This window comes from Phaseolus vulgaris, chromosome 4, assembly GCF_051622355.1.
Source record: "Phaseolus vulgaris cultivar YP4 chromosome 4, ASM5162235v1, whole genome shotgun sequence".
Taxonomy (NCBI): domain Eukaryota; kingdom Viridiplantae; phylum Streptophyta; class Magnoliopsida; order Fabales; family Fabaceae; genus Phaseolus; species Phaseolus vulgaris.
In genome coordinates, this window is record NC_143501.1 from 43,139,977 (window position 1) to 43,162,745 (window position 22,769).

General features: G+C 32.0%; 1 protein-coding gene across 1 annotated transcript; it reads left to right on the plus strand.

Annotated features, from left to right (window-relative positions):
• The first annotated feature begins 11,038 nt into the window (after nt 1-11,038).
• Nucleotides 11,039-12,702, plus strand: LOC137837663 (CEN-like protein 1). Its single transcript, XM_068646757.2, has 4 exons — nt 11,039-11,546; nt 11,676-11,737; nt 11,824-11,864; nt 12,046-12,702. Exons 1-4 carry the CDS (start codon nt 11,259-11,261, stop codon nt 12,261-12,263), a joined length of 609 nt encoding a protein of 202 aa, XP_068502858.1. The 5' UTR covers nt 11,039-11,258; the 3' UTR covers nt 12,264-12,702.
• Nucleotides 12,703-22,769: the final 10,067 nt, after the last annotated feature.

The following is a 22,769-nucleotide window of genomic DNA, read 5'->3' on the forward strand; positions in this document are numbered from 1 at the left end:
AGAGGTCTTTGCATTGGCACAGGTAAAGACTTGGTCTTGGGTCTCAACAAATTCCCAGTTAGTTTCGTTCTCTTATTCCGATTGGTGTTTGGCTCCTTTGGAGTGTACGAGGTTAGTTCCTTGAGGTTTTTTGCTTGGTTTAGTAAGGGGTAGAAGAGTTGGGTTGGTTTTTAGAAGGAGATAGCTGGAATTGGTTTAGCGTTTTATGTATAAGGGTTTAACCACCCCTGAAGTGGTTCTATTTTATTTTATTTTATTTATTATTTATTGCCGATAAAAAAAAACGAAATTAGATGGGAGTTTCCTTCACCAGGTTGTGTTAAACTACATTGATGAAGCTACTAAGGGTATCATGGTCTTGCTACTTGTGGAGGTATTTTCTGTGGGAGTATGGGGGAGTTTATTGGTGCTTTCTCTGTGTTTCTTGAAGTTCAGACTATTATGGTTGTTGAGTTTTATGGAGTTATACATGCTATGGAGGAAGCTGAAAAGATGACGCTTACTAATGTCTGGCTTGAATGCAATTTTGCCTTGGTTTATGTTGCGTTTACTGTTAGGACTAATGTTATGTGGAGGCTTCATAATCGATGGAATACTTGTCTTAATTACTGTGGGAAAATCAAGTTTACTCATATTTTCCTGAAGGGAATGTGTGTTTTGATAAGTTTGCTAATTTAGGATTTATTCATAGAGAATCATTTGGTATAATAAGCTTCCATATAGTCTGTTTTTATAATTCTTTATGAATAGGTATAATCTACCTATGTATCGTTTTTGTTAACATATGAGTTTTGGTCTAGTCCTTCGATATTTTTGTATTTTTTTGTATTTTTTTAATAATAATACTTTTTTTATGTGATGACATATGATTATTGTTCCTTGAGATATCAATCTAGCTGAGATGTCAAATTGCATAATAATGCTTAACATAATTTTTTTTATAAAAAAAAATAGTTTTGCAGCTATTGCAAAATCATCATAATCCAATCACCTTGCGACTAGATTAACATAGTTAAAAAAAATATGTATGTTTAATTTATATTTTTTTAATTATAATTATATTTAATTGTGTATATATGCACACATTTAAGTATATACATCTAATATTAGTTGGTAAAACTTTATAACTATTAGATATTAATTTAAAAATTATTTATTAATAATAAAAATTATTTTAGAATAATTTGTATAATTTGTAAAATAATATTTAATTTAGTTAATATAATAATTAATTATTTTTCTAAAATTATTTTTTATTTAATAATTTTTTATAATAAAGTAAATAGAGTTAATTCATTTAGCTTGACCCATTAAAATATAAATTATATAGAAATTACTTATTTAATCTTTTATATTTGAACAAACTTTACCTTTTTAGTTTCTACATTTAGAAATTGTTTATTCTTATTTTATTCTTTTAGTCTTTATTACTTTATTTATATGCTAGAGATTAAAAGAGATTACAAATAATATGAACAGGAAATAAGAAACAAGATTAAAATTGTATTACATAGACTAAAGTGAACAGTTTTAAAATATAAAAAAAAAACAAAGTTAATATAACTATAGATATTAAATGAGTTATTAAACCTATTTTTTAAAATTATTTCGATGTATGCTTTACAAACTATTTCAGGTTTAGAAAATATTGGTTCTAAATTGATTTTTAAAAGTTCTTTAAAATAAATAACCAAATAATTATTTAAAACTTAAACATATCTTTATATTATTTCACTTTTTTGCATACCAATTTGAGTATTTTCAGGGAAAAAATAATTTTTTTCCAGAAATGGCTATTTATTTTAAAACAATTCTTAAAAGCTTAAAAAATATAAATAATTGTTTCATCCGTACATAATTGTTTGAAAAAAAAAGCTTAATTAATATAGGCATAAGAATAATTAATAAACACACTTGTCAACATATTAACAATAGAAGAAAAAATACAAAATATATTCAGACTAATATTACCATAAAATTGATGTGATGGATGAAAGTACTTTAATGAACTATATAGATAGATACGTGTTCTTCTATATGTTGTATGAGGAAGAAAATAATAATGTTTTTTGTAATAATTTTGATTTTCATTTTTAAATTGATGAATTTAGTTTCTAAAATTATGTTTTTACCGTTATAAAATTAAAAAATTAAGTTAATATATTTTCTAAATTAGAAGATTATATTTATCAATTTAAAAATATATAGAACAAAATCAAATTTGATAAAAAGAATATGGAGATTGAAAACATGTTTTTTTTTTCATATGATAAATTATTAGTGGTGGTTGATGAATTTTTCTTGGTGTGTTCGTTTGTCCTTATTCGTTTTCTTTTTCTTTGCGTGATCTTCTGCTAGTTTCTGATGAAGTGGGGAAAAGAATATATACATGAACCCAATAATTATTGATAAAGTTTTTTTCTTCTTCTGACAACTGATACAATAGTCATGGAAATAGCATCTCTGATTATGGAAATAAAGTTCTATAATTTCATACAATAATACTACTTGCACTTCAAATTATTCTTACACGTCTCTCCAATTTACTATCATCGTTCATTTCTCTATTTTTATTTTATTCAATAAATATGGATAATGTATAATCGAAGTAGTGAATAACTAGAGCAAAATTATTCAAATAAATCACTAATTTTAGAATTTAAAAATATTAAATATATAAATTATACTATAAAAAAATCATTAAATAAAAATGAATTTTAAAAATAAAATATAATTAGTCACTACATTAACTAAATTAAATATTACTCTTATAATTAAAATTTTGATAGCTAATAACTATTTATTAATAATAAAATTGCATCATATACTAAATAAATTTTTTAATTTTTAAAATAGTATCTAATTTAGTTAATATAATGACTAATTATTTTTTTTTCTAAAACTAGTCTCTATTCAATTATTTTCTTCTAGTGTTAAATATTAAAATATATTTATAGTTTATTTGAATTGTACATTACAAGACAATTATTAAATAACAACCAAATTCGAATACAAAAAATAATTAGTCAATATATTGACTAAATTAGATAATAGTTTAGAGACTGCTTTAGAAACTAAAAAATTATTGGTATCGAATGTAAATTCTATTATTAATAAATAATTTTTAAATTTCTATCAAGGTTTTACTATTACTATAAAATTTAAGATAGTTAGTAGCTAAAACCTTACTAACTAATGGTTAGATACTAATTTAGAAATTACTTTATAAATTTTTACTATTGATAGAAACTACTTTATATATCAATAAATTTTTTTAGTTTATACAATAGTCTCTAATTTAACCAATATAGTAACTAATTATTTTGGTTTTTAAATTTTTTTACTTATATTGTGTTGTTGTAGACGTTCTTACTTTCTTTATTATGTGACTTTTTACTATCACTTATCAACCCTTTTTATATTTTAAAAACTATCAAATTAATTATAAGTTTAAAATTGTTTAATTTTTGTTAAGGATTGTTCCTCTCAAATGATAGTTTTATTTACTTATAATCTTTGTATTAATTAGTTTGCCTCAAATATAGTTTATAAATTTTTCAAATTTCTGATTTTTAACTGTATAATTTTTCTTTCTAAATTTAAGATACTTACCTTTCTATTAAAATTACTTACACACATTTTTGTTAAAATTTATAATTTTAAATTATTTTTTAACAAAAAAAATCAATACAATATATACAAAATCATTATTAATCACCTTTACATATACCACTTGAATGAAATGATCATTAATTTGTTCCCTCTTACTCTTCAAAATTCGTTGAATATATAATAGCAAAAAAAATAGTTAATTTTGTTGAAAAGGGTTCATTATTGAATCTTAACCATCTCTTTTAACCTGAACCGGCCACCTGTGTGAGACATGAATCTAGGAGAAATTGATTCTACAGGAACAATTGATATGTCCATTCACCAAACATAAAATTCACATTTCTATTCATCAATTGTTATGACACTAGAATTTTGATGATTGACTTGATTCCAAAGCTTGCACACTGATAATTAGCATCTATAGTATTTTATTGTGATGATAATCTTAAAAGTTTCATTGGCAATGCCCTATATTAATAATAATACATATGATTGTGAAACAAAGAATATAAATATGTTTTGTGGATTTTGTCGAAGGTCTCATTGATATTTGCAAAGTAGTATAAATGAATAAATAATAGTGTTTATTTTAGAAATTAGATTTTAGGATGAAGTTAAATATAGTGTTTTCATACACCTATGATTTAAGCCTTCAATTTTGAGAAAAATCGTAGAAGTGATTATCAAATGTCTTCATCACAATTTTACTTAGGTCATGAATACCTAGTACACTCGTAGGAGAAAATTATGGCAACTGAGTACGTGTACGATCCATGATTGATAGTTCTACGTGGGAAGACAAAGCTTGGTTCCATTCATTGTAGATAAAGTTTCTAGAGTTCCACAATTGAAAGAAAGTGGGATTCCATAGTGAATAACTTGCATATGCTAGATGAATTTAATACGTATCCAATTTAAGGGAAAGTGTTAAGAGTTATTAGTTTGTCTTTTATATCTTAGATAAGTGTTCCAAATTTAATTCTTATTTCAGATAATATTATGTTAGGGTTAATTATTATATCTGAAATAATGTTTGTTTTATAATTCAGAGTTTTATTATGATTTTATTTTTAAGAGTTCATCAACAGATTAAAAATATGTATTTAAAAGGTTTTTGACCTCAACTCATAAGTAATGTGAGACTATCGAATGTACCGGAATAAGTCCCTCAGTCAATGTATAAGGGAAATGATGATTTGTCTTTGGAACCACTTTTTCATTTTATAGACAATGTCAATGTTCTGATCGTTATGTTAATAACTAAGGTATTATCCGCTTTGGAACTCAGTTTTGTCACAGTTTTTTTTAAAGAAGCCTTAGACGACTAAGGAATTAAGGTGTATTTAAATTACGCTTAGTCTCAATATCTAAGTGATATAAGACTATTAAACATTACTAGAATAATAAGATTTATCTTTTGACTTAGTTTTATGCTTTTGATAATATTAAAAAAAAAATTTGTATATATATATATAATAATAAAAACAAAAAAAACTCCATACAATATTATCTTTTTTTTAAATGTTCCATGTTCACATAGGAAAAAAGTTTCTTCACTAACTAGCAAGCATATTGCTTAAGCATGAAATGAAAGCTTGACATGAATATTACTTAAGCATGAAATGAGTTTGCAAGAAACAAAATTGCAAGGGCAAAAACAATTGTTTCTCTTTTTCATGTTGATGATTTGTATATAACTGTCATATTATGCAAGGGAGACATAATTTCCGAACACCATACTTTCATATCTTTTGTAATCTTTTTAAGTGAGTACGTTGGCATTAGGATTGATTATGATATAAAATTTTAGTCTTGTTAACATCTTTGTAAACAATGGAACACCAAAAAACGAAGGTGGCATGGACGCGGGAAACAAGACGAAGGCAAGGGACAAAATTAATTTTCACACACTTTCGAATTAAAAACAAGTAACTAGACATGTGGAAAAATTTTCAAAGGTGGGGAAGATTTTTTTAGGTAAACTTAGTGGGTTTGATTTTGTTAGATTTGCAAAGATCTACAATGAAGCTGACTTAATGAGAAGGTTGAATGCAATCTAGATTAGAAATATGAGGTTGCACGTTAATAGACCAATGTACATGAAGTATGAGTATCAAAGTAAAAACTATGAAAGCAAGAAGGTCCAAGTACAAAAAAGAAACAAAACAGTGCGGGTGAAGAGGAGACAACAACAAATGTATGCACAAGCCATAGTGGATGCCGCAAGATAAGGACAATAAAATTGATAGATGGAATGGAAGGAAGCTTTAAGTGGAGTTGGTGGGGAATAAATGGCTAAAGAAAAGTTCCGTCGGGAGGTTGAATGAAGATACAAAGTCGGTCATGCTAAAGGAACATTTTATCACAAGCAAATTAAGGTTCATTAAGGTAGGTTACCTGAGGTATAATTAAGTCTTATTGATAGGAGAGTACAACATGAGGGTTAGGAAAAACAAACATCTAACAAAGTGAGTGACTCTCAGGCCTTTTCAATTCAATCGTTAAATGGTCACTCGAAGATATGCTTAGAAACAAGTTAGTTTGAGTAAGATGCAAAGGCATTTTTATATCTTTATGAGGTATATGAGTGCTTTAAAAGGATAGTGCAACTCCTTTTCCTAGTAAAAATGCAAATAGAAGTAGAACATTTTATATAGGATTACTAATTTTCTTATGTAAAAAGTGTGACCATAAGTGAGCTACATTGGGCCTAATTAGGGTTTGACTTGGAGGTCAAAACCCTAATTTGCAAGTCAACATTCAACCTTCCTCATTAGAGAAGTCAAAATCGTAATTGAGGAGGCCAATAAGGTCAACACACAACCCACTCATAAGCCTCACACGACCATGCATAAAACAAGGAAACAAAGGCACTTATAAACACTTGTTCTTGCTTTGTTTTGAGAGATGTGGGAGTTAGAAAGGGTTAAGATGGGATGATCAACTTGCTCCATTCCTATATCTCATTGTAGCTGAAAGTTTGATAGGATTAACAAGACATATAACAAGAAAAGGAGTAAAGGTGGGGGAATAGGGAGTTTGAAGTAAAATATTATAATTTGCGAGCATCACATTATTTTTGTGTAAGGAAAACAATTGCAATATTTTAACAGTAAAATGCATCCTTAGGTGTTGCGAGCTTGTGTTGGGGCTTAAAGTAGACTTCACCAAAAGAAAAATTGAGGGGCTAGGTGTTGATAACTATAACATAGATAGGTATTAATCTATCATTTGTGAGAAGATTCTGCTTGATAAAAAATTTCATTAGTGTAGTACCTTTTTTTATTTATCCTTTTATAAAGTGCAAAAATAGGGTAGACCAGGAAGATTCAAAGAGAATTCTTTTAGGATTGAGAAAGAGATGGTAGAAAGATAGCTTGGGTAAAATGGGAAACAATTTGCAAATCAAAAGATGGGGGAGACTTAGGCCTCAAAGACATTAAGGTATTTAGTATGACATTGTTGACTAAATGGAAGTGAAGATTATAAACAAAGGAACATAGTTTATGGAAAAATATAATATATTCTAAATATGGATTTTGTAGGAGCTTGGATGTGAGAGGTAAGCCTAAACATGAATCATGGAGGTGGAGGGACTTGAGTGAGGTACGTGGGGGAAGAGAGGAAGTAAATTGGTAAAACCAAAAAAGATTGTGCAAATTAGGAAGAGGCACCATAATTAAATTTTAGAAATATAGGTGAATAGGTGAAGATGATCATATATACATACCCTAGGTTGTATAATAATGTCTTATTGAAATATGCAACAATGAAAGAGCTCAAATTGTGGAATAATCACAGTTGGATATGGAATATCACATGGCATGTGGAATGGTTCAAGTGGGAAGCTAACCAAGTATCATTCTTACTGCAAATGAAAACCCACCTAATAGGATAAGGCAAGATTTATTGATCTGGACCTTTAGTGGAACACAAGTGTACATAGTGAAATCAACATATGAAAATTTTTTTATAGCCACACAAAGGAGAAAATCGGGTGGGTTTTAATTTATTCTAAAAAGTCAAAGATACGCCATCGAACTTATTCTTAATGTGGAGATTCTTCCATAATGATTGGCCACAAAGCATAAATTAATTCGCATGGGAGTTTACTTACCTAACACATTGTGAGCCTGAAATTGAACAGAAGAAACAACAAGTCACATTCTATTTAGGTGTAAGGTAGCCCATTGTTTCTGAGCTCAATGTCATTCTTGGGAAAATATATACACAACACAACATAATGGAGTAATGTAACACTTCCAACAATTCCCCTTATCAACCTTGAATCCAATGGAAGCCTAATATGAAATTGTATGTGGGTTGCGATTATATAGAATATTTGGAAGCAAAAGAAACCAAATAATATTTAATAATAAAAAGGTGTAGATGATGTGGATATTTTTACAAAGGCCTAATGCGTGGTCATGAATAACAAACCAATATATAAAAGCAAGTTTCACATATTCGAATTGGTGTGTGAGTCCAATCATGTTCATCAAATATATTCAATAATAATTCACTATGTAGATATGCAACGCAAAGATGGAAAGGGAGGCTGACATAGGAAGCTCAAACTAGACATGGTATTGTAAAATTCTCAACAGTTTTAAAACTATCACCATTAGAAGTTTTATGAAAGCAGTAATTTTATTTATGTAAGTAAATTCTGCATTGCACGCGAATATTATCCAACATTCTTTATTTGTTGGTAAAGTCAGCATTACATATAAATTATTACATATGAACACATATTTGTAGGTAAATTATCCATGGAAAAATTTCACACTATCAATTTCAAAGGATAGAGGGAGGTTTAGATAACTAACCTCAATGAAAAACATTAACCAAATTCAATCGAATAGAAACCTCCATCATATCAAAGCAATCACATAGACCCAATAAAAACAAAGTTGGAATTACCAATAAAGGTAGAAACAAACTTACTACAATCGTCACTAGAAAAAAAATAGTAAGAAACATCATTTATACGAGGAAAAAATGAAAAAAAAGACTCACAATATAATTTTAAAGATTTTTGTTGAATCACATTTATAAAACTCGACATAAAATTCATAATTTAGGTTAGATGATATGATTTGACATAAATAAGCTAATTTTATTTACAATATTACTATCTTTTTTTTTTTACGTGGTGGTTGATGGAGTGTAACGTAAAAGTATATATAATATTATCTTTTCTATATTTATCAAAAAGAAATTCTCTTAAAATAAAAAGAATCTTAAATTTAGAGCATTTTTGTTAGGAAAATAATATTTTGCAATCTTTTTTCAAAACCAATTCTACTTTAGATGATGCGTGCTTGAATTCGCGTCTTCACAAGTGGCAGCGTGGAGCTACGTGCTTCAGAGTATGGAAAACGTTAATGCTTTTCTTGTCCAACCAAACCCCACGCAGTAAATTTTGAAAATGGAAACAAGTTACCAAACCCAAAATCGATTATGACCTAAACGTGATTTTGGTGCCAAAAGCAACGTGCACTTACAAAATCATCTACATTAGAATTTGAAGTTCTAAATTTTAACACTTAATATTTAGTGAATATTTTAATTTTCTCTTAGAATAATTTCATTACTTTTTAAAAATGGTATCCATATACAATCATCTTATTCATACATTTACATATATTTCCATGACAATACGAAATTATTATACCAATATACAAAATTATTATACCAATATACAATATTAACAAGTAAGATCACTACAAGGAAATCATGAAATAAAAACTAATATTTAGAGACAAAAAATAAGTTGTTATAATAATTAAATTAGATATTATTTTAGAAAAAAAAAATTTGGTTTCTAAAATTATAGTTTTTATTATTATTAAATAGTTTCTAAATTAATGTTTAATTAGCAACCAACGTTTTTGCTACCAATTATTTAGATTCTAAATTTGGTAGCAAAAATTTTAGTTGCTAATTAGACACGAATTTAAAAAACTAATTTAGAAACCAAAATTTTGTTAGTCTCTAAAATGGTTTCTAACTTAGTCACTATAACAACTAATTATTTTTAGTCTTTAAAAATTAATTTTTATTTAATGTTCTTCATTTATAAATTCGCATATTAAATGTTGGATATACAAATAGAGTTGATAAAATAAGTTTGATAGAGATGAACTGATACAAATGGTCCTTAAAATAGGTAAAGTTAAATTAAAAAAAAAATAATGACCTAAATATAAGTAAGTCTATATGTTGACCTATTCTGTTTAACATATGGTCAGATGACTTTAGGTTAAAGTAGTGTGTAATCTGATGAACATAAATTTAAAAGTTATTGTTTTATTTAAAAAGTAATAATTTAAAATTAACATAATTTGTGTATATCTTTTATATTGATATGAGGTAAAGCCAAACCAAAATATTTTGACTCTTTTAAAATATAAATTAGATTAGTGTAACATTTTTTTTTTCAAAAAAAATAAAATAAAATTAAAATGTAACATTAATCCAGACATTATTGGTGAGATTTGCCTATAGGATTATCTTGAATAACTATGTAAGTGAGTGTCTCTTTGCCTATAAGATTATCTTGAATAACTATTTTATTCCAACAAAAACAAAAACTGATGCAGTGGGTAGTGCTTTTGTAAGTCACACCTTCTTATAAACTTTCTCCCCCTCCAGTGTTTGACTGTTCTCATCTAACACATACACTTTTCACAGAGTATTTTCCAGATCTTTCTCTTTCCATTCCCATTCGTCTGAAAATTCTGTATGTAACTTCACATAATCTATTTGCCTATCAAATTCTTCCACCATTCATTTTTTTCCACTCAAATCACTGTCTTCTCCATAAAAACTTTTATATGTCAAATACATTCATATTCCAACCTGAAATATAATGCCCTTTAAAATTTGAATTTGCATTAGTCTAACATAAATTTTCTCTTGAAAAATTGGGTATTGCTGGACCAACCGTTTTACTGTCTATATATTAAAATACTAATAAAATATGGTGGTAGGAAAAGTATATATATAAGGTATTATTTAAAATATAAGAGAACAAAACAGTTGTGATCTAAAAGTTGTAAGAAATTGTTCAGTGGGAAGTGGATCTTGACGATGAAAATGACTTTGTTTTAATGTATATTAATTAGACCTTTTTATTTCTGAACAAATTTCTGAGTAGATTTTGCTGCTCCGCTGAATTTAAAATAGAAATCCTAGACCTGATAAGATTTCATTTTCATTGATATGAAAAATCATGTGCATGTAATTTTCAGCACCTTGTCAAAAAGTTGAATTCTCATTCGCCAAAGATAATATTGTAATGTATTGGGACAAATAGCACAAATTCTTCATTCTGGTTCAGCCAATACGTTAAGGACACATCATAGTAGATTATTCTACCTTTTATCAGACATAAAAATTGATATATGCACAATACAACATCAAGCTTTTCAGAGTGATCAACTTGGGATAAACAACTCTAGCATTTCATCATTCTTCTCTAGCGTTTTCCCTAGACAATTTTGAAGAACCCAAATTGCTTACTTAAAAAGTTTGTCTTGTCCCAAAATAGACAAGCTTATATGGAATCTCTCTTTATGCTTCTAATCCAACCCAAGTAAATGGTTTATTTCCCTTCATAAAATCCTTTTGGCGTCTATAAAATGCCTTCAAAATCTCACTTCTCATGTGCCCTCCTTCACAAAGTTTTAGAGCATATTTTTTCATCACTTTCGCTTCTCTTTGTCCAATTCTTGTCTAGAGTCATGGAACCACTTTCTGTAGGAAGAGTGATAGGAGAAGTGGTTGACATTTTCAGCCCAAGTGTGAGAATGAATGTGACATATTCCACCAAGGAAGTTGCTAATGGTCATGAGTTAATGCCTTCTACTATTATGGCCAAGCCACGCGTGGAGATTGGTGGTGATGACATGAGAACTGCTTATACCTTGGTAAAATAATTACTCATTCACCCTAGCTATTTGTTTCAACGTATATATATATGTCTCTATCAGTACTATAACACCTGGTTTTTAATGTCAATTCTTATCCCCCAACATCATCAAATGGAACATTTTTAGATCATGACAGACCCAGATGCTCCAAGTCCTAGTGATCCATATCTAAGGGAACATCTTCACTGGTTTGTATATAATCAAACTGATTATAGTATTTGTCTGTATTCTTTGTACTATCAATTCCATCATTAACTTGGTGACAATTTCCCAGGATGGTTACAGATATCCCTGGCACCACAGATGTCTCTTTTGGTTAGTCACTCTCTTACCCCACAGTGTGTTGTTTCTTATTATTATCATTATTTCTTAATCTAAGGATAATGCTTACTAGATATATACTTTTACCACTATGTAAGATATATTTGCCAATTTTTATAGATGCTTGTAAAAAAGGACATTTTGTTAACATAGGGAACTAACTATATTCTTACAGGAAAAGAGGTTATGGGCTATGAGAGTCCAAAACCAGTGATAGGAATCCACAGATATGTGTTCATCTTGTTAAAGCAGAGAGGAAGACAAACAGTGAGACCTCCATCTTCAAGAGATCTTTTCAACACAAGGAGATTCTCGGAAGAGAATGGACTTGGCCTACCAGTTGCTGCAGTTTACTTCAATGCTCAAAGAGAGACTGCTGCAAGGAGGAGGTGACTCCAGAAGAAGAAAAGAAAAGGGTGTTTCAATAAATGAAGTTAACTTGTTTCAGTCTTAAAAGTATCTCATAATGAGATTTGTTTCCTTTGGTTTTCATAGGGTTTGTGGCATGGTTGAATAATAAGGAGAGGTGTGTTTTGATGAAATCTGTTCCTCTCTTGAGTTTTTCTTTTTCAATTTTCTTTTGGAGTCCACAAGGCAAACTGTGAGAGGTAGGTGGTGTTTAAAAGGTATAGTAGATATTCTTGATGTCCTTTGTACTTACAGCTATTCTAGGTTATGAGAAGTTGGGGACCAAACTAGTGTTATGTTTCTTTTAAGGATCTGTGATTTGTGATAGGAAAAGAACATAGCTTTACCATAGCTGTTATAACATTTTTAGTGGGCTAGTTCTATCATTTCAATTTCTACACCATTCAAACCAGTATTGCTATCACATGCAGATCTATCAGTTTTCTTGGTTGAATGTATATATCTAAGCATCAATGGTACAACTAGTGTTTCAGATACACATATGTATCAACCCTTTTAAAAAAACTGGTTATATATGTGTATAATTTTCAAAAACATCAATGATCAACAAAAACTTATATTTACGTATAATTTATAAAACTTTTCTTTATCATCGTGTATCCAAGAATATATGAACAGTTTTATTGTTTACCATTACATATAGAAAAACAGAAAAAAAAAAAAAAAACTTAAACCACATATTACAAAACCCTTAAAATAGTTCTTTAAGCAATAATCAATTTCTGTTGTAGACAATGATGAAGTTAAAGTCTAGGATTAAAATTTAAGTGACGACTAACTTGACATCAAAGTAAGAAGAAAGAAAAGTGAAATCTAAAGCACAAAAGGACAAAAAAATGGTGATATGAAGTTGAAGCTTTAAACTGGATGGATTTTTCTTTTGAAAAAACCAAAAGATATTTATGGGGATTGTAATTAACACCACCTAAAGTTACATTTTTTCAACATTTGATGTTGTATATTCATTAATATGTTGTGAACACACTCTATAATTTATGTTTTTCGAACCATTGTTGGAATTGATCTTTAATTAAAAAATACGTCACATTTAAAAAAACATTTTTCTCTAAAGATGTATTTTGTACAAATTAAATTTAGAATATCTTCCACAAACTTAGTTGTATAAATTGTAAATAATCTTATTCTGTCTAAGCGTTAAAAAATTATTTTAAATTATATAATTTATTTATCCCTATAATTTTTTTATTATAAAATGAAATTAATATTGAAACACAAATATAAAATCTTTCCTCCAGTGTTTTTTAATAAGTAATGTTAAATTTGTATAAAAAACAATATCTACAAAGTAAATACGAATATAAATGCACTTTAAAATATTACATATAGGCCCACACAGGCTTATTCCAAACAAAACTAAAATTAAAACTGCATGGCAGATCAAGATTGTTAATTATAAAAATAAAAAAAACAATATGTAAATGGAACAATACAAAAAAAAAAAAAAACCTTCCATACATCATATGACATATTTCTAGTCTTACACTAAAGTTCCATGAACACTATCTAAATGCAAGAATTCTCTTCTTAGTACCTATAAGCTTGTAAAATTTAGCAAAACTTGTTTCAACTTATATAATCTATTGATTTCGATAATATATTTTTAAAATGTCAGAAAAAACATAGAAAACTTATCTAAAATCATATTCATGATATTGTATGAAATCTCTAACATGAAACTTAAGACATTTAATTATATTAGTATTATCATTATGATTGTTTTGAAATTATTTAGGATAAATTATATTTTTACATTCACTAAATATAGAAATACTTTATAACATATGATATGAGTAGGGGTAAACATTATTTTAATCAATTTTATAAAGTTGAGTTAGATTTTGTTGGAAATCCCACATCGATTAGAGATAAAGACATTTCATTGTATACAAGCGGGTGCAAACCTCACCCATGAGCCGTTTTTATGGGGTTGAATTAGGCTTAAAGTTCACTTTGTCATATGGTATCAGAGTCATTTCGATCTTATCCTAGCAAGTATTTGTTGGGCTTATTAGGTCACCTGCTATCAAGGCCGTTATCAGACCACCCCTAATGTGTTATCCCACGCACAAGCTGTCACTCTCGACGTGAGGGGAGTGTGTTGGAGATCCCACATCGACTAGAGATAAGGACATTTCATTGTATACAAGCGGATGCAAGCCTCACCCCATGAGCCAATTTTATGAGACTGAGTTAGGCTTAAAGTTCACTTACTCATATGTTTATAGTTTATTATTTAAAAAAAAAAATCATTCTTTTAGAATTGATCTTAGTAAAAAATTTGTTAAAATCACTATTAGATTATTCATATATATATATATATTAAACTTATCAAATATCAAATTAATATTAAATTATTTATAAATGTATAGTCGACAATTATTAAAATGATTTGGTGGCGTCCCACTCTTCCACCATTCTCTGAAAAAGTGTGCAATGGCTATTGTGCATATTCTATGCAAAACTATGCAAGAAAGAAACAAAAGCTTGGTAATAGACAAGACAGGCAACACAGCAAACAAAATAATAATTGACCTTAAAAGGAGATGGTGCGTGTCGCCTTGTCTATGGATAGAGACCTCAAACGTGGCAAGATGTGATTAGTTGGATGTGACTTCCAAACTCCATTAGAGAAGTGCAAATACTCTTCCAATCCCACTCAATTTCTCCTCCATGCATTTTCATTCACATCGTTGACCTACTCACTCATTTAGTGGGCCATTAATCGTGATAATAATAATATGTACGGTAGTAGCCACACACAACAAAATATGTTTGCACTTGCTAAGTCATAACACAATTTGAACTCATGCTAAAACCAAACTTAATTGCTCCAAATAATAAATTTACCTTGCTATATAAGCAAAGTTCAACTCAATAACGAAAAAAAAACGAAAAATGTCTATAAAATGTAAATTAATTTTTTTTTATAAATTGTAATTAATTTATAAAACTAAACAGTTATCATAAAAAATTATGTAATTCTTTTTATTAATTTATTATAAACGACACCCATAACGATCATACTATGAATCATCATTATAAATACAAAAGTGAAAAAGAGATAGTACACTAAGGTGAAAAAAAAATACACTAAAAAAAACATTATATATACGGAAATTAGTATTAGAGATGACAAATAATTAATTATTATATTTGATATTATTTTATAAACTAAAAAACTAAATATCAAAATAGTTTCTTTTATTAATACAAATTTATAAATTAATTTCTAAAAAATCTAATTAATCATTACTAACTATTTTAAATTCTAAATTAATCACTATATAAATTAATTTAGAATTAAAAATAGTTAATAACTAAAATTTTAGTAATTAATGTTAAATGTTAAGTTAAAAATTAATTTATAAATTTTTATTAATGATAAAAATTATTTTAAATATTAATATTATTTTAATTTATAAAATAATATCTAACTATTTTTTTTTAAATTAGTGTTTATTTAACATGTATTCTATTATTTCTTTTATTTAAATTTAAAATATGATCTTTAATCATAAGTATTACTTTTTACCAATGATTTTTAACTAAATATATCATCATATAATTTATATGGTGAATTTAATGTGGACTATTTTAAAAGGTGATCCTCCATCTTCCATTCATAACCATTGTTGGTTTACTCACGGGTGTAACTTTTTATTATACATTCTTTTTAGCGTAATATTTGGAGAGTGAAAAAATGTGCGGTAGTGCTGCCCCCAAAAATCGCCTTCAGGGGTGGTTAAAACTAATCATGGAATGATTGATTCGGGATTTACTTTATTCGATCCAACCATATCATAAATATCATAGTACCCATAAAATTAAAATAAATATTTATGGTTTCATATATTTGTTCTAGATAAGAATATAGGTGATCTTCTACCTTGACATTCAAGATGGTTAAGGATAAGTGTACATTTTTACCAGTGTGTTAGATGATTTTTACTATAGCATATTACATGATATATATGGACACATTCCTAACCTTCCTCTTACGGTTATGATTCTATCCTAATTGAGTAATCAAGGCTGCATTTAGCATCAGCAGCCGATCCAAAGTCACCCATAATCGGGCTAGACCCATGTCCTTCCATGCCTCTCAACCTTAGGCGTGGGCTACTGAGGCTTCAGTAACTAGTGGATCCAAGGATGACTTATCAACTGCTAATATCGGGCCAGACCCATATCCTTACATGCCCCCAGCCTCGAGCTTAAACCAGCGAGGCTTTAGAAGGTTTCTTCTCAAAACCTGATCTTGGCTACTTTATCGATACATGCACCCCTCATTTAATGCATTGCGTCACGTCTCCTCACCTGTCTTTCCCTCCGCCTCGTGTCCACGTGTCTCCCCCGGATTGGGCCACATTTAAACGCCACTTCTTCTTCTTGCGCCCTTCCACCTTCTTTTCATACCTTTACGTTTTCAACCACACCTCTTCCCATTCTACCCTTGCTCCCAGCCACTTCTCCGACACTAATCTCTTCCGCTCTTTCCACCCAACTCCCACTCCTAGGTACGCATTTGATCACCTTCTGTTGCTTTTATTCCCTTGCCATTCATTCTCCTTTGTACTTTCCCATTCGCGTTTTACGCTTTTGCCTCGCTCCTTTGCATTTATCAGTATTGCATTTGTATTTTAACTTTCTTGTTGTTGTAGTGTTTGTGCTTATTCTATCCTTCCTTTATCGCGTTCATCTTTTAACCCCCATTGAATTGTACCTCCTTGCTCATGGATTACGGTTCTTTTTATTCCTGGGTGAAACTTGACATTTTACACGAGGTTTCTATGTTTGCTTCCCTTAAACGAATTAAAAAACTTCGCCACGCTCAATCTCTAAGACTTATTAGCTCAGATAAAGATGTTGTTATCATTCCTTGTAATCCTGGAGAACCCATTTGTAAAGACCAAGGTTGTCAAACTCGCGAGTCTACGTACACTCGTGGGAGCTCCGTAGACTCGACTCGGAGGATCAACTCGTAAGAGTCTACTCTCAACCTGCAACCTGCGACCACCGCAACCCGCGACCACCTACAACCTGTGACCATCGCAACACGCGACCACCAACCACCACACGAACCACCTGCAACCTGCAAACACTTCGCTCGATCGACCGTCGCACTCCACAGAAGACGCAAACGCAAACAAAAATGAAACGTGAAACTCTAATTTCCCCATTTAGAACGACACCGTTTTGGGATTAAGAAAAAACCCAGTTGGACTCGCCAACTCAGACCAGAGTTGCGAGTCCACTCTGATTTCACTGAGTCTATCGATTTTACCCAAAAAACGAGTCTACTACCGAGTTAACTCGGTAAGGTCAAATGGACACGTAAACTCGTACGAGTCAACAAGTTGACTCACGAGTTTGATAACCATGGTAAAAACTATTCAGACAAGACACCCTTTTGTTTTTTCTATGAAACATTGTTTACCAGGCTCGATGTCTTTTTGCCTTTGAGCCCCTTTGAGAAAGAGATTCTTAATACCATGAATGTGGCGCCCGCACAACTTCACCCAAATAGTTGGGCTTTTGTGCGAGCCTTCTATATTCTGTGTTGTCAACTTAGCTTTGTTCCGAGTGCAAATGTGTTTTTCTACTTCTTTTAATACAAACCCTCCAAACGAACTTCATGGGCCTCTGTTAGCGGAGTGAAAGGTCGAGCCATACTCACCTTGTTCCAATCCTCCTATAAATCTTTTAAAGACAAATTTATAAAAATTCAAAAATCTGATCCTCATTCGGAACTCTTAGAAGGATTTCCCCTCTACTGGTCATCACACCCTCAAAGTCAACAATCTCGCTCTCCCGATGACCTTGAGAGTAGTGAATTTAATGACTGCAAGAAACTTGACGACTTAGGAATTGTCTTTGAAACTTCGATACTTTTAAAGCTTGAGTTCCGACCCAATGACTTAAGAGTCTATATTGGTATACCCTCCTACTGCTACTTATTTTTGTCATTGCCTGTTGTTATTTCATTAATATTTGCATTTGCAGAGAACACCATGCTTCTGACCAAAGTTGAGATGGCCTGTCGCATGAAAGGAGCTTCTGTGAAACACAACACAAAACCAATTTCTGCTGATTTCGAGCATACTACCAGCATGCCCTTATGGAAAAAAACGCAATTTTGAAAGTCGTCCTCCTAATGACGCAATTGACTTGGATGACCACTCCTCTCATCACCAAGGATCATTGAGAGCCTGAGCTTCTTAGACCTAGGTTGGTCCGACCTTTCAGATGGACGCTTCTTCTTGGCCCGAACTGTTGAACACCTTCGACCGCATGGCACACAAGCTACTTAAACAAGACAAAGACAAAATTGACAAGCTAACTAGCGAATTGGAGAGTGCTCGTACCGAGAATTAGAAGAAAAGTTAGCAGCATTAGCTCGTGATCGCGATGACGCTCTTAGCAAGCTTCAGCGGACTATCGAAGATTATGCTCGTCATTGAGAGGAGCGTCAGGCTGCTAACCGAGCTTGGGAGAATACTGAAGCTATGCTACAAAATAAAATAAACACTTTGAAGAATGTTTTGGAAGTAGCTAAGAACGAGATATCCCAAGCCTTTGTGGACGGTTTCCATGGTGTTGTAGATCAAGTTAAAGTGATCCAACCGGACCTGGATACCTCGGACTTTGGCCCTTTCAGAAGCGTAGTCGATGGAAAGAATGTGAACAAAGAATAGAGACATTACTGAGACTCTCGACATCGTAGTTGTTTAAAAAGACTTAATCATATTTTGCTAATTAAGTTTATTATTGTCTACACATATTTACTACTTGAACAAATATCTATTTATATTTGGGCGACTTCTATAATACCTATGTTTACCTTTGTATTTACTTATCATTACCTCAACCATTCCTTAATCTTTTCTTTCCCATCGCGTTTTTTATCGTTAAAACATTTAATTACTTTTCTTTCCTGCACCGTAAACAAAAATCATAATGAGCCAGCTCCTAACTCGGCTCCAGGGAGCACACTTACCAAAACTTTCAATTGACCAAGCATCTCCAACTTGGCACCAGAGGTAGTGAATGCTACTCACTAGATTTTTATTGAACCGAGCATCTCCGACTCGGCACCATGGGTAGTGCACACTAACCCATGGTTTTAATTGGACCGAGCAACTTGACTCGACACCATGGGCGGTGAGCACCAACCCATGGTTTTTATTGGACCGAACAACTCCGACTCGACACCATGGGCGATGAACACCAACCCATGGTTTTTATTGGACCGAGCAACTCCGACTCGACACCATGGGCGGTGAACACCAACCCATGGTTTTTATTGGACCAAGCAACTTCGGCTTGGCACCATGGGCGGTGAGCACCAACCCATAATTTTTATTGGACCGAGCAACTCCGGCTCGGCACCATGGGCGGTGAACACCAACTCATGGTTTTTATTGGATCGAGCAACTCCGACTCGACATCATGGGCGATGAGCACCAACCCATGGTTTTTATTGGACCGAGCAACTCCAACTTGGCACTGAAGCGACCTACAATGTTGTTCAACAAATCATTCCAAATAACAAATCTCTTCAATTGATTGTAACATATATATATATATATATATATAAAGAAATCTGACTTTAGCTTGTCTTAAAGATGTAAAGTAAACAAATAACAACTCAACCATTCCTACTAACTATAATAAAACCTCAAATTAACCACATTCCATGACCGAGGGATTTCCCCTCCATCTAAGGTCTCCAACCTGTAGGCTCATTTTCCCATTACTTCTCGAATCTTGTAAGGTCCGATCTATCGTGGCACTAATTTGTTGTCCATTTTTGCTTCCCCCACCTTTCTTAAAACGAGGTCTCCCTTCTTGAATTCCTTTGCATGTACTCTACTTAAATGTTTCACTTCTATCCTCCTTTTTATGCACTACTTCTTATATTCTAGCCTTCTCTCTTAACTCATCAATAGTGTCTAACTGGTACAGGCGTCCTTCTTCTGATGCTACTTCTGAAAAGTCCTCCACCCTCCTGGACATCATCTCAATCGCAATAGGCAATACTGCATTTCCACCATAGACCAAACCGAAAGGTGTTTCCCTCGTTGTTGACTGCAACGTAGTGTGATACGACCAAACCACTTCAGGTAAAATTTCCACCCACTTGGCTTTTGTTGTTCCCAACTTCTTCTTCAAACCTTGTAAGACTACCTTGTTTGCAGCCTCCGTCTGTCCATTAGTCTGAGGGTGCTCCACAAATGAAAATATCTGGTGAATCCCAAGCTCTTCACACATGAGTCTCATCTTTCGATTAGCAAATTGTGTGCCATTATCTTAAATCAATTCCTTAGGAACGCTAAACCTGCATATTATTGACTTTCATACAAACTTGGTGACCTTCTCAATTGTAATGGTGGTTAAAGGCTCCACCTCTACCCATTTCCTAAAATACTCAATAGCCACTACTATGAATTTGAATTGTCTCACTGATATGGGAAAATGCCCTAGTATGTTAATCCCCCACCTAAAAAAGGGCCAAGGAGCAACCAAAGAGTACAATCGCTCCGCTGGAACCTTAATTTCATTCGAATGTCTCTGGCACCTGTCACATTTTTTTACATACTCTACACAATCACCTCTAAGTGTGGGCCAGAAAAAACCTGCCCTCAGTACCTTTACAGCTAAAGATCTTCCACCGATGTGACTCCCACACAACCCTTTGTGAACCTCCTGCATTATCCTTATCTTTTCAACCTCGTCCACACACCTCAGCCATGGTGTCGAAAAATCCTCTTTTGTATAACTTACATTCAATCATCTTATATCTAGCTATGTTTCTTCTCAATGTATCTTGCACCTCCAACCCAACGAGCTCTTCTCCATCCTCGAACCATTTTAGATACATGTCCATCCAACTGTGCCTGTTATGAAGTTCCATCATCTCTCCAATGGTTACATTTGGTGCTGCCAAGCTCTCCTAAATGACCGACCTGTGATTGCCCAACCTTTTTTGTGCTCGCCAGTTTAGATAATAAATCTGCCCGAGCATTTTGGTCTCGTGGAACATGCACCAAACCAAATTCCTCAAAGTTAGTTTCCATCTCCTGCACTTTCTCCAGATACTTGGCCAAATTTGGATCTCACACCTGGAAGTTTCCTACTATCAGCTCAGTCACCAACTACGAGTCACTTCTTACCACCAACCTCCTGGCCCCCATACCAATCGCCTACCTCATCCCTGCCAACAAAGCCTCATATTCTGCTTGATTATTACTTGCTCAGAATGCGAATTTCAATGACTGTTCTATTAGGACATCATCTGGCCCTTCCAAGATTATACCTCTTCCACTCCCCCAAACGTTTGACACGCCATCTACTGATAAAATCCATCCCCCCGAACTTTCCTTCAAAACTTCATCACTTGATGGTGCTAACTCTGCCACAAAATCTACCAGTGCTTGAGGCCTTACCAAACCCCTACCTTCAAATAGAAGTCCATATTCTGATAATTCAATCGCCCATTTCATTATTCTCCCTGCCAAATCCATCTCCTGCACAACTTGTTTAATTGGCAAATTCGTCCTTATTACTACTTGAAAATTCTAAAAATAATACTTCAATCATATCGTTGTAATCACAACTGTCAAGACTGCTTTTTATATCTTCTAGTACCTCACCTTCGCCCCCTGTAATGTCTGGCTAACAAAATAAATTGGCATATGTTCCTTCTCTTTCTCTTGTGTTAACATCGTGCTTATCGCCCTTTCTGTTACACACAAATACAGATAGACGGGTGACCCAGCTATGGGCTTAATTAAGATTGGTGGTGACGCTAATAGTTCTTTTAGCCTTTGAAAAGCCTTCTCACATTCCTTCGTCCATATGAATCGGTCATTCCCCCTCAGACATTGAAAGAAAGAGACCGACCTTTTGCCCGCCTTTGGAATAAACCTCGATAATGAAGCCATTCTTCCAAGTAGTTGTTGCACTTCCTTAACCGACATTGGACTCCGCATGTTAAGGATTGTTGCGCACTTCTCTGGATTCATCTCGATCCCCCCTCTATGTCAACATAAAGCCTAGAAACTTCCCTGCCTTTACCCCAAACACACACTTTTCTGGATTTAACTTCAATTTATACTTGTTTAATGCTTGAAAAAGCTCTTTCCAATCTTGCACATGGCTATCAGCTTTTACAGACTTCACCACCATATCATCGACATATGCCTCCAAATTCGTACCCAACATGCCTCCCAAAATCCTATCCATCAACCGCTGATAAGTTGCTCCTGCATTTTTTAAGCCAAACGGCATCACGGTATAACCTGAATACGCATCCATGAAGCTTAGTAATTCGCAACCTGACACCCCGTCTACTAACACATCAATGTTAGGTAAAGGATAAGCATCTTTAGGGCACGCTTTATTCAGATCTGTGAAATATGTACACATCCTCCATTTTCCATTACTCTT